The sequence below is a fragment of the Sceloporus occidentalis genome, unplaced genomic scaffold (genome assembly GCF_023333645.1).
Source record: "Sceloporus occidentalis isolate IW3139 unplaced genomic scaffold, rSceOcc1.0.p SCAF_1, whole genome shotgun sequence".
Lineage (NCBI taxonomy): Eukaryota > Metazoa > Chordata > Lepidosauria > Squamata > Phrynosomatidae > Sceloporus > Sceloporus occidentalis.
Genome location: NW_028316981.1, coordinates 235,449,352 through 235,466,793, shown reverse-complemented (window position 1 = coordinate 235,466,793; position 17,442 = coordinate 235,449,352). Strand labels below are relative to the sequence as shown.

Here is a 17,442-nt window from a genome sequence, read left to right as displayed (position 1 = left end):
TTTTGTTAAAATCTGAGCCATAAAAAGTTGTTATTCTTTCTTTTGTCAAATATACTCAATAGTTAACTTAATGCCTATTGATATTTAGCTTGATTCATTTTCTTTATACCCTGTACAGGCCTCAAGTGTAAACTGGTTAAAAGTCATTAATTGAATGGCAGTCCAGGCTATTAAAGGCATAAGCAACAGTTTCATGTGTCAGACCAACTCCCAGAGACTACTAGAAAACAGTCATTCTTTTTGGGATCATACTCCTTAAATTATTACAGTGTTTTCTTTCTTCTTTCCTTCAAATTTAGAAGAAAAGCATAATCTAGGAAACAACTGTATACAGTTTATAAGTGTGGTCTCTCATTAAGAGAATGAGAAAAACAAAACCGGTGAAATACTGCACCATTTATTGGGGGGTGGGGAGAAAGAGATGATGCAAGAGTAAATAAACCTGGAATCTGCAGGTCTCCACATTTTCATTTGATGAATTCAGGAAACAATGTATATTCTATTCCATTTTTTTTAAAATAGGGTGCCATTAGATATGCCACATCATCTAGAAGAAACCAGAAATACTTTGTTCTCAATGTGCTAATGGGCTTTTCTCTCTGTGTGACTCTTAAATGTTTTAATTTCATATTTTGCCTAGGGGCAACCATAACTGGAGAATGGCTAATAAGTGTTTTAAATAAGTAACATGAATTAAATAGATAATAATAATATTAATAATAATAATAAATCTTTATTTTTATACCACATTTCCCAGAAGATCAAAGCGGTTCACAGGCGAATACAGATGTACAAGACATCGTATTACAGCATAATATACAATAAAAAACATTCCACTAAGAACCTCGTATAAAAACATCCTATAAAAACATATTAAAAGCTCACAATCTTGCATCTTACAATCTCATAATTACAAATTAACATCACAGATACTTATAACAATGGAGGATGATGGGGTAGGAGGATAATTATTTCTCTGAAGGATCAGGGGGATATGCCAAGCGGAATAGGTGAGTCTTCAACGCTTTCTTAAAGACTTCCAAGGAAGAACTAAGACGAATCTCCTCAGGGAGTCCATTCCAACATGTAGGAGTAGGGTTGCCATAAGTGAGGACCTCCAAACCGGGACAAATGTAGGACAAATGCAGGACAACGTTTTCAAATGTAGGACACATTTTATAAAAATGGAGGACACTCAAAAATTGAGGCTTTTTTTAGAAATGTTAATATAAATCCATGTTTCTTAGGCATGATCAAAATGGAGGACATTTTGACATTATTCGTAGACAGATCACGGAAATGTACTTCCCTTTCTGGCCACCCCCCTCTCCCCATTCCAAACAGCACATTTGGGCATTGAACATGGCTTTATTTTAACATTGCCTCTTGCATATTTCAGAGGCTTATTCCACAACTAAACCCTTTGGTCAAGGGACTTTGGTTTTTCTTCATTTTGACTTGTTTTGTCTGTATTCCTCCCCACTAAATAAAGGAGACATGAAATGGAGTTAATGGGTACAAGTTGTTCAACAAAAAAGTCTTGTGAGACTCTGTAGGCAAGAGGTGCACCATGTTAAGAACTGCATTAAGCACACTTAGGCTGCTGCCACACTGCTTTCACTCTCATCACTCCATCCTATGGAATCCTGGGATTTGTAGTTTGTTGTGGTGCCAGGGCGGGGCTTTGAAATCTCAGGCATAAGAGAGGCAAAAGGCTTGGGCTGCATCTACACTGGAGAAATAATCTGGTTTGAGACCACTTTAACTGTCTTGGCTGAATGCTATGGAATTCTGGGAATGGTGGTCTGTTCCAGCACCACAACAGAATGGCAGTTAACCCCTGGAAAGCTCTCTGACCAAGGTGACCAATGCCCTCACCCCAAAATGTAGGGCACCCAAGCAAAAATATGTAGGACATGGCCAAAAATAAAAGCTAAAAACACCCATGTAATTATAAATCCATGCTTCTTAGCCATGATCCAAATGGAGGACATTTTGAAATTTGACAGAAGAGGACATGTCCTGGAAAAGGAGGAGGATGCCTGGTCACCTTGTCTCTGGTCCAAAATACACTGCAGAAATAAAACAATGCTGGACTGAAATGCCCAGAGTTCCTCACCAAAGCTGCATCCACACTGAGGAAATAATCCAGTTTGAGAGTGACTTAACTGTCCTGGGTTAGTGCTGGGGAATGCTGGGAATTGTAGTACATTGTGGCCCCAGAGCTATCTCTGACAGGGAGCCCCATAACCCTCCAAACGTAGTTGAACTGCAGTGCCCAGAATTCCTCCCCAGGTGCATCCACACTGAGGAAATGGTCCAGTTTGAGACTGCTCAGTGCTGGGGAATCCTGGGAATTGTAGTCTATTGTGGCCTCAGAGCCATCACTGACAGAGAAGTCTCAATGTCTCCCAAACACTAGCATTCCCAGGATTCCCTAGCACTGAGTTAAAGCAGTCTCAAAGTGGGTTATTATTCCTGCAGTGTGTGTGAGAGATATAAAAGCTAGGGACTGGATTCATTTGGAGGATCTCTGTGTCCAAAACACACTGCTTGGACTGCCAGGGCTCAGTGCTATGGAATCCTGGGAATTGTAGTTTATTGTGGCATTGAGCTTTGGCAGTTAAAGGGGTCTCAAAGTGCAGAAGGGGGGGGGGAGAGAAAAGCCAGGGAGTGTGAATGAGCTCTGAGAGGAGGAGGAGGAGGAGGAGGAGGAGGAGGAGGGGGGAGGGAGCCAAGGGAAGTGGCCAGGACCACCAGAGGAGCCCCTGCTTTTCCTCATCATCGCAGCCTTCTCACTGCTGGCAAGAGGCTCTGCCCCCAGCCAGGCAACACCTCCATTCAGTCTCCTTTTGTCAAAAGAGCTCTGGTGCCACAAGAAACTACAATTCCCAGAATCCCATAGCACTGAGCCATGGATGTTTAAGGGGGGAGTCAAACTATTTCTGCAGCCTTTGCTACCCCAAAGCCTTCTATTATTTACCAGCAACTTGCAAGGCAAAATCTCTTCCTTCCAAGCCCTTGAAAACCAACCCAAGGGGAGGGCTGATTGCTTCTTTCCCATTGGTCAGCTTCGGGAGAAATTTGCATATTACAAGGAAAGGTGTTTAGGGCCTCAAAAACGACCCTGTGATAAAGAATTACAACAATACTGAGTGGTAGACATTTAAAAGATGAGGCAATTAGACTCCCAGGGAAACAGGAACGGTTGATGGCCTTTTTTTCTTTGCTCACTGTAACCTGAAAGTAATGCCTTTTGCAGGGTATATATACCAAGTGGGCTGGCAATAGCTCTGAGTGGCAGATGTCTTGAAGACCTGCTCTCTAGGCAAAGCCAGGCAGGGAGGCGGGGAGGGTGGCACACAGCCATGGGGAGGGCTGGAGCTGCCTCCAGGGCCTTGCTGGGGGGGAGGTCCCGGGGGAGGGGCTAAACCAGGGTGGGACCGTGTGGCCCCGCCCCAAACCGGGAAAGTCCCGCCCCCAGGCGGGATATGGCAAGCCTATGTAGGAGCAGTAGATGTAAATAGTGGAGGTAGAAGAGAGAAATCATATGCCCTACCTTGAAGAGATATGACTTGTATCTTTTCATCCTTCCATATTACAATCCCAGCATTTTAGATGGAAGCTTGTGCTTCAAGGTGTTAAAAACCTCAAAAAAGAGATAATACAAATGAAAATAGGAATGTGTGGCTTTACTTCATCTTCAATTAAGGTCTCTTACTGTATTGTGCATTTGGGGGGAGAGAAGTCAGTTAGAGGAACAGGCAAGTGGAGAGAGGGCTTGATTGAGTATACTTTGAAAACTGTAAAAGTGATCAAACAACTTCAACAATGTATTTTTAATAACAGCAGCCCACTGTTTATACTGCATCATACAAAATTTATTTAAACATAAAAAGCATAGAGCAATCTTCATTACACAACTGAGGATATTAACCCTTTTTTACTGTCAGAAAATACATTGAAAATAAAGCCAAAAACTTTCCAAGGTACTTTGAAGCCAAGTCTCAACCCTGTACACAGAATTCTCCCTCTTCTTTTTTCCCCCCTTTCTGATTATTTTCTTATACCCTCGAAGTATAATTATCATCCAACAAGTCTGATTGAACAGTAATAATACATTAGTTGCATTTGCCTAATTGTAATCATATATTATTTTAGATTATTCAATGAGTAGTTATGTAACTCATTGCCTTCTTTTTGCTTACAGAAGAAAATCTGCTACACGCCCCTCATGGCCACACTGGTAGCTCACATTTAGTTTCAAGTTCCCTGAAGTTGAAGCTGGGACATGAAATTGGGACCATAAATGAGGAGAAGACAGAGAGAGGACGGGACTGGAAAGCCTCACCTTCCCAAGACAAGGCGATGTCTCCAATTAATCTAACAGATGACCAGCTTGCCTCTGGGCTTTATGGTAATTGTGTGAAGAGGCATATAGTAGCTACCTAATTTTGTATGTGTATATGCCCATCTGTATTTCTTAATTTTAAGATATGCTGTGGTGGAAAACCTTTGCTAAACTATGTTCTTCCCACTCTGTTTACTAGTATGTGCGAATGATAACATGTTGAAGTCCATCATGAAGAAAAAGGATGGGAAAAAAGATGAGAATGCAAAGAAGAATCTGCAGTTTGTTGGTATAAATGGAGGGTAAGAGGTTCAGCTCTAAAATAAAAATTCTCAGCTCTTTTCCAGGGCCATACATAGAATCAAAATTATAAGTTATCAACTAATGCTGTCACATCATTACAAAAACAAAATCTCTCTCTCTCAATTTTTGCCTGTCTCTGTATATAGTTGGTCAAAGACACATAATTAAGCACTTTAGTTCCTGTAACTATTCCTTGGAGGGGAAAAACTCTTCCCTCTTCCATGTTCAAACATTTTTTTACTTTAAGAAAAACATGTAGCTTTTTAATGACATGGCAGATCAGTGAAGGATATATTTAATTTAAGAGTTAAGCAGGGTTAACATTTTACAGCAAAGTTATCCCTCTAATAGCTTAATTGGAGACAGCATATTATACTAATTATGCTGGAACAGTAAAATGCTAAATCTGAAGACGCCCTAATTGAATTAAACATCTTAATTGTATTTCCCCCCAGTGTATGCAAATTTATGGAAGGGAGAGAAAAATAAATAGCATTTCATTAAAGGGTGTGATCCAGCAAGCACACATACACATTTGTTGTTCTTTGTTGTTAATTGCCCTCAAGTCAGCACCAATTCATGGTGACCCTGTGGATGAAACTTCTCCATGATCCCCTATCCTCTAGGATTCACTATAAGCTGCTTGTTCTAACATTCAAATCCTTGCATAGCCTGGCTACTCCTTATCTTGCAGCTTTTTCTTTTGCCAACCTGTGAAATATGCACTCTGGGAATTCTGGGCTTCTCACCCAGCCAAGGGTTTTCTCCTCCTTGGCCTGGCTTTGTCCTTTTTCCCTTGCCACCCCTTATTCCTTTGCTATTTTTAAAATCCAAATTGAAAACTTTTTTGTTTTCTAAAACTTTTGGAATTTCGGATTAATGCTTTATATAAAACAATTTTGTTTTATTCTGCAGTGTGTGTTTGTGTGTTTTGTTGTTTGTTAGTACTAAATTCTTGTATTATATTTTAGTATTTTATATTTATTAGAATAGTTAAAAATGTTCTATCGTGTAACTGTAAAGCACTATGTACATGGATGACACTATATAAAAAAATTATGGCCCCATACAGACAGGCCAAAATAAAGCTGTTTCAGGTCACGTTGGAGGTATGCTCTTTAAATGATGCATGCATCTTAAGAGTCCAGAAGCCATGCCAAAGCCAAGATCCAGTCCTAAGGACTGGAGCGCAGCTTTGGTGCAGCTTCCAGACTCTTAGGACGCATGCATCATTTAAACAGCATACCTCCAAAGTGACCCAAAGCAGCTTTATTTTGGCAGTCTGTATGGGGCCTATATTAACGATAATAATACCCTCCACTGCTCTTCTTATGTCCTATAGATTCAGGCCTGTGGCCTCCCTGATTGAGACCATTTAACTGGCATGTGGTCTTCCTCTCTTTCTATTGCCTTTTACCTTCCCTAGCATTATTGTCTTTTCTAGTGAGTCATGCCTTCTCATGATGGGGCCAACGTATGACAGCTTTAGTTCCATCATCTTGGCTTCCGGGAGAGTTCCAATTTAATCTCTTCAAGGACCCATTTGTTTGTCTGTTCGGCTGTCCAGAGTATCCCCAACACTCTTCTCCAGCACCACATCTCAAATGAGTTTTTCTTTCTGTTGACTTTCTTCACTGTCACACACATGCACATTCACTGTCACACAGATAAACAGTCACACATGTACAGATACCTTATATCTGGCCTCTTCATGACATCAACCTGGTTATTCACTGGTCAGTTCCTTGTACAGTGGTCCCTTACCCTTACGCAGGAGATATGTTCGGACCACCCTCCCCCACGTAAGGTAAAAAATGCATATGCTCAAGCCTCATTCAGTTCTTATGTTTGTACAGCCTCTTTTTATTGGAAAGCTGGTTGTCATATTATACATTTAATATTAAGCAGTGTTGAATAGGCTTGAGTGGTTTATTGTTTCCAAAATCAATTATTTATGAAATTAAACAGTTGAGCCACAAATGTTAGCATTAAAGGCATTTAAAACCCTATGTAGAGTAGCCACAATGCTTTCCAGAAATGGTTACTGTTCCTCTGACATAAATGTAATGGATGATCAGCAGGAGTCTCAGAGCTACTTAAGAGATTATTAATTAAAAAGAATATATTTATTGTAACAACATACTTAACATTGAATAAATATTTAATTATTGATTGATTGATTACATTTTGTTATATAGGTATGAAACAACATCAAGTGATGATTCTAGTTCAGAAGAGAGTTCCTCTTCAGAATCTGATGATGAGTGTGTTGGGAATAAATATGCTCAAATTGAAGAAAATGGTAGTTTGCTCAGTGTGGAAGAACAGCATGGACTGAACAGGGAAGATATGTCTGTCAGAGTGGAAGGAGTAGTGCAGGTTCAAGAGCCAGAGCCTGAAAAAGTGGAAATCCGTGAGAGGTATGATACATCTTCTACGTTTTAAAATATAGTAGATGGGGGAATTAGACCTAAAGCATAAGTATGGCTGTCTATATCTTTATGGAGTGGAGGGAACTAGTTAAAACTTGTATTCAGAGCTCAAAATGCTAGGGCCTTCTTATGGGCTGCTACTAGGCTCTGCAATTCCCTTCCGAGGGAGGCTAAACTGTTTAATTCCAGTAGGCTTTTGAGAAGTCAATATTTTTACAGAGCGGGCTTCTAATAGAGTGCTGTTCTGCTTTTAATTGTACTATTTTAAAACATCTTATCAAAAATGTATTGTTATTAAACTGGTTTTTTATTATTTTAATTGTATATTTTCAAATGTTTTCAATATTGTTGACAGTTCAATTACATTTTAATGTTAACTATTTGTAGGTATTAGCTATATTGCGTTAGTTTTAATTGGTGAGTTGCCTTGAATCCTTCATTTGGAGGGAAATGTCAGGATGTAAATGAAGATGCTGCTGCTGGTGGTGGTTCATCTGTTACCTAGTGTATAGAACAGACACTATAGATTCTACAGGTAAACCTCTTCACAATAATTGCCCTGCTGTTTGTGTTTAGGCTGCAAAATTTGGTGAGGAGGGCCTGTCATACCAGAGAACCCAAACTTTTGTGAATATTGTTGTCACAATGTTTTCATTTCTATTAAACACAAAGTTTTAAAAAACATTTGGTAGGAAAAAAAATTGTACTATTTATGTTTAGCATACATAATTCAACACAATGCTTCTCTTTGTGCAGCAGATGGTATTATGTATCTCCTTTTCATTGCTTCCTTTATAATGAGTTTACTAAACCAAGAAATATGGGTCATAAGTGACAGCCCAGTATGAAATCCTCATGCTTTGAGAAATTTTGTTAATAGGTGACATAAGCATGTCAAGATATTTAAATAAATGGCAAAATAGTGCAGTAAAAACAACTGTAAAAGTTCCTGTTCTGTTGTTTCAGCAGCTGTCAGACTTCTGATCATTCATAATAATTTAACAAGTTCTTTTTAATTGCATACTATTTATTCAGTATTTTCATCATTACTGTCAATAAAACTTCAATTTCAGCATGTATGTATTCATACAATATTTATAGATTCATAGTGTTGGAAACACCTGATGGCCCCCATGTAATTGAAAATGCTGTCCTGCACAATAGAAAACAGTTCTTACAAGACGTATGAATTAGTCCAAGCCAAGATGATATATTTTGCTGAAGCTACCTAAAATATAGCTTGTCAGAGATGTTTCCAGTATTACAGATACATATACGGCTGCACTGAAGTAGGCCTGAAACTCACAAATCTTCACAAATATTGCACAGTAACTCTTATGAAGATATGTTCCATTTTGTAACTGTATAACAGCTTTACATAGGGAAGACTTTACACTCAATTATTGAAGCTGGAAAAATTATCATCATCATTATATTTTTTAAGCCTGTGAGAGGACTTTTTGCAAACTGCTCTCATTTGGATTAAATGTATAACCTCTGACCCTAGTTGATGGACTTTTCCCCCCAACACAACTTAATAACATAAGAATTGTGACTGAATCAAAGGCTTGTTTAAGTTAGCATTCTGGGCATCCAGGTTACCTATGAGATGTCCATAAGTAGGACATGAGTGTAACAGTGTCTTCCCACTTTTGTTCTTATACAGTTGGTATAGTTAAGTATAGTGTGTAAAGCCATCACTTGGCATTGTTTTTTCAGATAGAGAGAAGTTCCAGTGACATCTGCTGCCAAAAGCAAATTCCACATTCCAGCAAATGATAATGAATTTGCCACATGTAAAATCGAAGGCTTTCATGGCCGGCATCCATCGTTTTTTGTGGGTTTTTCGGGCTATGCGGCCATGTTCTAGCAGAGTTTCTTTCTGACGTTTCGCCAGCATCTGTGGCTGGCATCTTCAGAGATCTTCTGATGCCAGCCACAGATGCTGGTGAAACGTCAGAAAGAAACTCTGCTAGAACATGGCCACATAGCCCGAAAAACCCACAAAAAACAAATTTGCCACATTTTCATCCCACCCCACAAAAACCCTAAATTACTCTCTCTTTTCCCCTCTCTTATCAGATATGAATTGAGTGAAAAGATGTTATCTGCATGTCATCTTCTTAAAAGTAGCATTGATGATCCCAAGGCCATGATCAGCAAAGAGACTGTAAGTTCAGCATAGTTTGTAAATTATATATCATCTAATTATTTGTCATGATACAGGTTGAGTTGGGCAAGAGAAACAGATGGTTGTCAATAAAAAGTCAACACAAAAACATCACCAGTTTACATGCTGCAAGTTCCTGAGTTACAGTTCTCCTAATACAGAACATGACTAAGACTGTGGAAGGAAAATAGCATACGACAGATACTCTTGATATCTGTTGGAGTCTAGTTCCAGAACTCCCCATGGATATTAAAATCCATGGATGCTCAAGTCCCATTAAATACAGTGGCATAGTAAAATGCTGTCTCCTATATAATATACTAAAATCAAGGTGTGCTTTTTGTAATTTATATATTTTAAAAATATTTTCAAGCTGTGGATGGTTGAATCCATAGATGCAGAATCTGTGGATACAAAGGGCCCTTCCTCTGGGCACTCTTGCAGTAGAACAATCTGTTTAACCTATGAGGAAAAAACTCGGGACTGTTGTGGAGTGGTGTGCTATGATGGGTGGAAATGCTGAAACCAAGTATTCTGTCTCTTAGAGCAATGTGGACTCTGCAGTACTTATCTAGTTCTATTTGAAAACACTTCCACAAGTTTATTGTGCTGGTAGCTACTACAGACAGATATAACTTTGTGTTGTTATTTTTTTAAAATGCACCAAATAAACTTTTTTAAAAACATCACAAAGCATACGAACATTGTTTAAAAACAGCCCTTCCATTCATTTAGCTGTATTGTTGAATTGAGTGTTCCTAAAGTGTATGGGTAAGTACACAAGATAGAGTTAGCATTCCATTTGATTATGAAAGTATAAAGTTTATGTTCTAATGGGGAATGTGCTCTGCCTCTTACCAAACACAGCAGTAAATGTTTTATCCATCTCTCTGTTTTTGAAGTTCAACTGTGTTATGTAAACAAGTAGACTCAAACCTCTTTGGGTAATGTACGTACCATTTCAATCTTGCGTGTACTGAAATAAGTAACTTTATCTTGTGAATTCTTGGAAGCTTTTCTTGGGGCTGATTGTGACACCTTTTTAATGAGATGATGTTATACATGTACTGAAGAAATACCTATTTAAATAGCAACAGAATGGGAATTAGGACTTTTGGAGACTTTGGCGGGATACAGATCGCCGCTTTGCGGCGGTCTCCCGCCGGCGCCATTTGCTCCGCGAGGGAGCCGCAGCAGCCAAACCGCGCGGCTCCCGCGCGGAGCAAAAAAGAAGCTCCATTTCGGAGCTTCTTTTTGCGGCGCCTTTATGACGTCGCGAGGCGCCGCTGGCACATTCGCAACGTCATAGGCGCCGCGACACGTCTGGACGCTATGCGTCCAGTACGTAAACATGGCGGCCCCCATGTGGAAGGGGCGCCGCCATGTTGTACGTATTCTATACGTACTAGGGTTAGGGGGGTGCGGAAGCACCGCCCCTTCCTAACCCTAGTACGTATAGAAGACGTACTATATGGCGGTTTGTATCCCGCCACCGCTATCAAAGAGTGATTTCAGGTCCTCTGAAAATCAGACTCAACGTGTTCATCTAGATACGACTAATTCTGAAAAAAAGTGAGATTTCATGGATTATTTGGCATATCTTGTACAAGTACTTTTGCACTCTCAGTTACCTCGCTTCTGTAACACATACACTTTTGGCTCATACTGCTTACAATACACTTGACCTTGTGCTCCACCCAGTGCTTTCCATATAGAACTATCTGTACTTATAAATAACAGGTTACTCTGAAACAGCTGAACATTTTGGAGGAAACATGTAAAATCTCATTTCCTTAATTAATTTGTTGTTTTTAATGTCCCACTGCTACTCAATAATGTCCCGCTCCTACTTGTACATCAGTCTTAAAATCCAAATTAATAGAGCATGCAATTCTAAGAGATGTAGTTTCCCATGTTGGCTAAAACTGACACATAGGTCATTGAAACTTTTGTGTAAATGCTTTCTTAGAGCTGCATTTTTGTATTCCACTTTGAACTGCTCTGTCATGATCTGACCAATCTCTTTAGGCATAGCATTCCACAGGATGGACACAACCACAGAAAAGGCTCTAGAGTAGGACTGGGCAGCAGCAATTTAGCTGCTGCATTTTGGATAACTATGGCGCGTTACAGACCGCCCCTTTCCCCAATTGATCGGGGCAGCTTCAAGCCCCAAGGACACCCTGACTGCAGTGGGGAAAAAGAGAAAGGAAAGAGAAAGGGGCTGCTCGGCCCCTTTCTCTTTTGTGTTGCTGGCGCAGCCGTTTAAAGGCTGCGCCAGTGACACAATTGAAGGAAGGAGCTCCATTTCCACAGCGCCAGGACATCACGTCCGCGCCGCTCCGTTTGGAGGCGGCATGGCCGTGACGTCTTAATGGCGGCGCCCATGTAGAACGGGCACCGCCATTTTGTACTTACTGTATATGTACTAGGGTTGGGGGCATCTGAAAGAGACACCCCCGGGCAACCCTAGTACGTACACAGTACGTACTAAAAGGCCCATTTGGTAAGGGACTATGGTTTGTAGGTACTTTTCAGTGACAACCAGATGTAGAGCTTATTACAGCAGTCTAATCTGAGGTAACAAGGGCATGGATGATTGTGCCATTTTTGACAAGGGTTGTTGCAGCCAGTGAAGCAGCTGAAACTAGAAAAATGCATATCTTGTAAAACTAGGAAGAATGCCAAATTAAGAAGCACCCCCAGAATGATTTATCTGATATGTAGCTTCATCTAGCATAGGTTTAGTTAATCCTGGATAAAGATAATACTCTTCAGTTTCATAAAAATAAAACCCTATAGAGTACATGAGTCAAAGCGAGGAGTGGTAGAACTACCTTCTGGGTCCTGTCAGGATTAAAGAGAACCTCCATTCCGTTAAGAAGACCAGAAGGTTACTGAGTGTCAATGAGAGGCCCAAGAGAATAACTGGGGTTGATCATTAGCACACTGACTATATTTTCACAGAATGTGCATGAATATTATTTGTTTAAAAATTGTTTCAGGGAGGAGGTAAAAGCCTTGATCAGGAAGACATTAATACTTTGTGCTTTTCCTAAGTGTTATTTGCATAAAACAAAGTATGCTGCTAAAATAATAGAGAAGAGCAAGTTACACAACAATAGTAAAATATGACTTTCAAAGGGACAGCAAGATATGGGCTTTCAAATTTTCTTTCTCCTTATGTTGACAGCCTTAGATATTTGTCCAGATATCAAAGGAAAAGGCTATAATTTCAATGTGAGACTGGTATCGTTTATAAATAGAACATCCCCTTGATAATTTTTGTTTGTTTTTGGCAGCGATTTTGTTTAAACACCATCCAGCACGAGTGGTTTCGTATATCAAGCCAGAAGTCGGCTGTTCCTGCAATGGTTGGGGACTACATAGCTGCTTTTGAAGAGGTTTCTCCTGTAGTCCTCAGACATATTATCAACATGGCAGATGGAAATGGCAACACGGCTCTCCATTACAGTGTTTCCCACTCTAATTTTGAGATTGTGAAGTTGCTTTTAGATGCAAGTAAGTTGACTACTCTGAAATGTTTGCCTGACATCTTTATCTCACATTATGTTCTTCCCTCCCTCTCTCTGAAAAACAGCCTGCCTCCCACAACTTTTGTGCAGCTTTCTCTTTAGGTGCTTCCTGGAGCCTAGTAGCTTTAACCTCTTCATTTCTAGCAAAACTTTTAGATAACTTTCTCAAGTCACTGGCCTTTACTTGTAGTTCAGGCTTAGAATGCTGGCATTCTCATTAGTGAATGAGTGCTGGTCCTATAAGGGTTGTGTCTGAACATTTCTTTGTCAACTATCAGATGCAGTCAATGAGATTTTAATTAAACCTAAGCACTTGATTCTGACAGCACTTTTACTCAACACAATAGCCGGAATTATACATAAATGGCCTCTATTTCATTGTTATTTGAGCACCTCCATTATGTTAGGGAATAATTTTATAACATGTAAGGGATTATTTCCCATATAATAGCTAAAAACTTAAAGGATAAAAAATGTTATAAATTATAAATTGGATTATTAAACCTATTAAATTAGAAATTGGATTATTTTGAGTATTACTTCATAGTTTAATACATAATAAATATTTATTTTGAATCTTTAAGATTAAACAGATGTTGGTTTTAACTTTTTTTCACTTGTATGCTACAGTGTTAATTTGATTTTTGTAAGGACTTGGAAACTGGCTTCAAAGCAGTTTAATAATAGCTCACTACATATGATAATAGGCTGAATCCAGTTGGTGTCTCTCAAGCTCCAGCAGAAGTTTCCATCAGCAGAAGTGAGAGAAGTGATTTTGGCAATTCCCCTTCCTATACGCAGCCAATCAGTTTAATCAACTACTGTAATTTCAGGGAGGACATTTCTCTGTTTCTTTTTAAATTAATTTTAAAAAGATTTAATAGAAATGAACATAAATCAGCAAATAGTGCATCTGAAGGCTTGTCTACACTGACCAAAAAAATTGGCTTCACCTCAGATTTTCCTGGTCTGCAGCAACTCTGCAGCAAGCTGTTAATACCACACACTAACAGAGACAGTCAGGTGAGAATGAAGGCTTTCACGGCCAGCATTCCTCTCAACCAAGGATCACACTGTATATATACCCCACATACCTCCATGCCACCATTCTCTGAAGATGGTGCAGTTGAAGATGGGGCACAGATGCAGGTGAAACTTTAGGAATAAATTCTTCCACAACACAACCACATAGTCCAAAAAAAAAAAAAAAAACCCACAAAAAACTATAGTGAGGTGGCATCAACACAACTAGCCACACATTTCCTCCTGGTGAACTCAGTCTGTTCTGCTGGGTTTGTTTGTTTGTCTGTTTGTTGCCTTTCCAGCATGCATCAACCTATCAACCAGTAACTGTTATTGTTGCCTGCTGTCTAGACCACCTTGCACTCTGCTTGGCTGCATCCTCACTGAATCTCCTTTACAGCACCAGTGATTGAGGAAGGGAATTTTAAATGTACATACACATACACACAATGCAACAGAGAAATTAAAAATAAAAATTGTATTTTATTTATCTTTTATTTATGAAAATTTTTAGCCATGAGATCAGCAGTGAGGGATTAGATCAGGCTACCTCCCTCCTGCCTGAATGTCATGCTCCTTTGTTCATTTTTAGTCTTCTCCCTCTCCAATCCTCCTCTCACTTGATCCATGTTGTATCATCTTTGTTTTTATTGAGTGGCATGCACACATTCCCTCCCCCAGTTTGCTTCCTCATGTGGAGATCTGCAAGGTATGTATGGGGAGGATCGGCAGGAGGGAGTGTGTGAGATTTCTGCATGAGCAAGCAAGCAAATGATCAGCAGGGAGAAAAGAAATGTGTGTACTCCATTCAGTGAAGTAAAAACAATGATGACAGAACACTGGTCAGGGGGAAAAGAGAGTAAGAACACTGCAAACACATGTGACACTTGGGTGGGGGGGAAATCCAATCTAACCTCTTTATGAACATTGCATTATAGCATACAATTTTTCACTTGCATTATAAAAAAAAGAGATAGTAGTCCCAACTCTGGTGATACAGAAATTGTTTAGTGAAATAATTTTACTGATTATTGTTGTTGTACATCCTTTGCATAATATCACTTAGAGATACTTCTTAGACACAGCAGCCTAGTATATTTTGAAGTTTAATTGCTGGTGTTTTATTTTAATGAGTGCCTTACAGAAGTATATGGATTCCTTCTTTCCAAATATTATTGCTTATAATTAGAAGATTGGTGCATCCCAGATCCACTAAACTAAAAAATTACCAAATTTGTTAGAGTCTCATTTTAAGGACTGTAGGGAAGAGACAATAAACTGATGCACAACAATTGAACAAAAGTAGGAACTTCCTTGGTTTCTGGCACTTCCTCAGAGGAACTGAATGCATTTGTTCCCATACAAATACTCCTTAGAGAAGGAGGCCATTTAACTGGCAAGTCATGTCTGGAAGCTTTAGAAGTCTGAAGTGTCTTGTTAAAATATTTATTAGTGGTACAAAAGAGAAAACTATCAAGGAGACACTACTATTTAATATTTCAGCCACCATTTCACTGTTTTATGTGATGTTTCTAATGTAAATCTGAGGTTTTCCATTACATTACTGAAACTCTGGACAGAAACTGGTGCTATCTCCAGTTCTCTTCATAGAATTTTGGAACAATTACCCTTAAGTTAACTGACTTAGCAATGACATGAAATGTGGCTTTGAGTCTTCTTTCCAGCTCTGCTGTCATGCACACTATAAAGAGAGAGTTGTTTTCTTTATTTCGCTGAAGAACCATCCCTGCTTCTCTTTTCCTCTTTGCAAGTTCTTCTGAATCATCTTCGTTATATAAGCAATTACTGCATTTCCAAAAGACTGCTCTAATAACAGTTTATTCAGTTGTTTTGCACAATTGCTGCTTTTGAGCTTCCAACTTTCTCAAGAGATTTTCTCATCTATCCTCCCGCAGATGTCTGCAACGTAAATCACCAGAACAAGGCTGGTTATACTCCCATTATGCTGGCTGCTCTTGCAGCTGTAGATGCGGAGAAAGACATGAGAATAGTAGAAGAGCTCTTTGCTTGTGGAGATGTGAATGCCAAAGCCAGTCAGGTTGGTACTGCTGTACTTGCTTTACTGAGCACCATGGTAGACATTCATATAAAACAGAGAATTACTGTCTGGTGCAGCATGATACAAAGGGAGTTTTTGCTGTGTTAGCCCTAATTTATTAAATGACTCTGAACAAACTACTAATTATTTTTGTCCTAGTGCAGGAGCACTATACAATTTAGGTATATTGCTGGCATATTGTGATGACCTACTATTTCAGGACCTACTATAGGACCATAGCACTAATCTTCCATACAAGCAAAATCATGCTCAAACTTTTGCAACACAGATTCCAACCATATAGAGAGAGAGAAATCCCAGAGGTCCAAGCAGGGTTCAGGAAAGGTAGAGGCACTATGGACCACATTGCAAACGTAAGATGGCTAATAGAGTGCACCAGAGAATTCCAAAAGAAAATCAGCATGTGCTTTATAGACTGTAGCAAAATCTTTGACTACATAGATCTTGAAAGGCTATGGAACGCCCTTAAAGACATGGAAGTGCCAATACAGCTGATAGTCCTGATGAGAAATTTGTACTTAGGACAAGAGGCCACTGTCCAAGCAAAACATAGAAAATTAACACATGGGGTAAGAATCGTTAGAGAAGAGAAATGTTACCGTAATTATTGCATGATCGGGGCAAAGATTTTTACACGACGTCGTCCTCTTATCATTCTTGTATCAGCATGGAAGCATTGTGCTAGTAGAATAACTCACTGATGATTAAAAAAAACATCAGTGGCTTGCCAATCGTGATTCATTAGCGTGATTGTAAATGTGTGAAAGGCAATCATTTTTCAATAGCGCTATTGATATTTTAAGTAGTGATCCATTGTCTGCTGGGAAAACCCCTGACCCTGGGTAGTTTTCATTTGCATGGCCTCGATTTTGATTTTGGTGTTTTACAGCACTGGTAACCAAACTTTGTTTACTTTAAGGGTTTCTTCTTTCCTCTTGAAGTTGTCTAGATATTAGTGAATTTCAATGGCTTCCCTATGCCTTCTGACCTGATAGTTGTTGGCACAGTCCAGAATGTTTTCAAATAACATTTTATGCATAGGATGATTTATAACATGTTCTGCCACTGCTGATTTTTCTGCCTGACCCAGTGTCTCTCATGTTCCTTGATTCATGTTTGAACCCTGCATTTGGTGGTCCCTATGTAGACTTGTCCGCAGGTGCATAGTATGTGGTAAACTCCTGTGGCCATGAGAGGGTCCCTCTTGTCCTTTGCTGAGTGCAGCATTTGCCGGATTTTCTTGGTCGGCCTGTAGATCATTTGGAGGCTGGGTTTCCTCATCAGTATCCCTATTCCTTTGATATATGGTGAAAATAACTTCCCTTTGGGTGGTTGTATGTCTTCATTCCTATGGGTTTTTTTTTTTTTTGGGGGGGGGGGGGGGTCTGGCCACCCTTCTGAAACAGAAAATCTCCCAGACCTGGAATAACTACTAAGTAAGATCAAGGAAGAAAGTGCAAAGGCAGGCCTACTGCTGAACATAAACAAAACAAAAATAATAACCACGGAGACTCTGGACAAATTCAAACTAGACAGTGAAGAAACAG

At 39.5% G+C, this 17,442-nt stretch overlaps 1 protein-coding gene across 2 annotated transcripts in view; it reads left to right on the top strand.

Moving 5' to 3' along the window:
• The window catches only part of KANK1 (KN motif and ankyrin repeat domains 1), a 71,924-nt gene that overhangs the window by 49,645 nt on the left and 4,837 nt on the right, over window positions 1-17,442 (top strand). For both annotated transcript variants that reach the window (XM_089490260.1, XM_089490266.1), the window contains 6 exons: window positions 4,211-4,417; window positions 4,551-4,653; window positions 6,853-7,074; window positions 9,169-9,256; window positions 12,559-12,778; window positions 15,732-15,874. In XM_089490260.1, coding sequence (XP_089346386.1) covers window positions 4,211-4,417; window positions 4,551-4,653; window positions 6,853-7,074; window positions 9,169-9,256; window positions 12,559-12,778; window positions 15,732-15,874 — 983 coding nt within the window. The remainder of the gene's footprint in view (window positions 1-4,210; window positions 4,418-4,550; window positions 4,654-6,852; window positions 7,075-9,168; window positions 9,257-12,558; window positions 12,779-15,731; window positions 15,875-17,442) is intronic.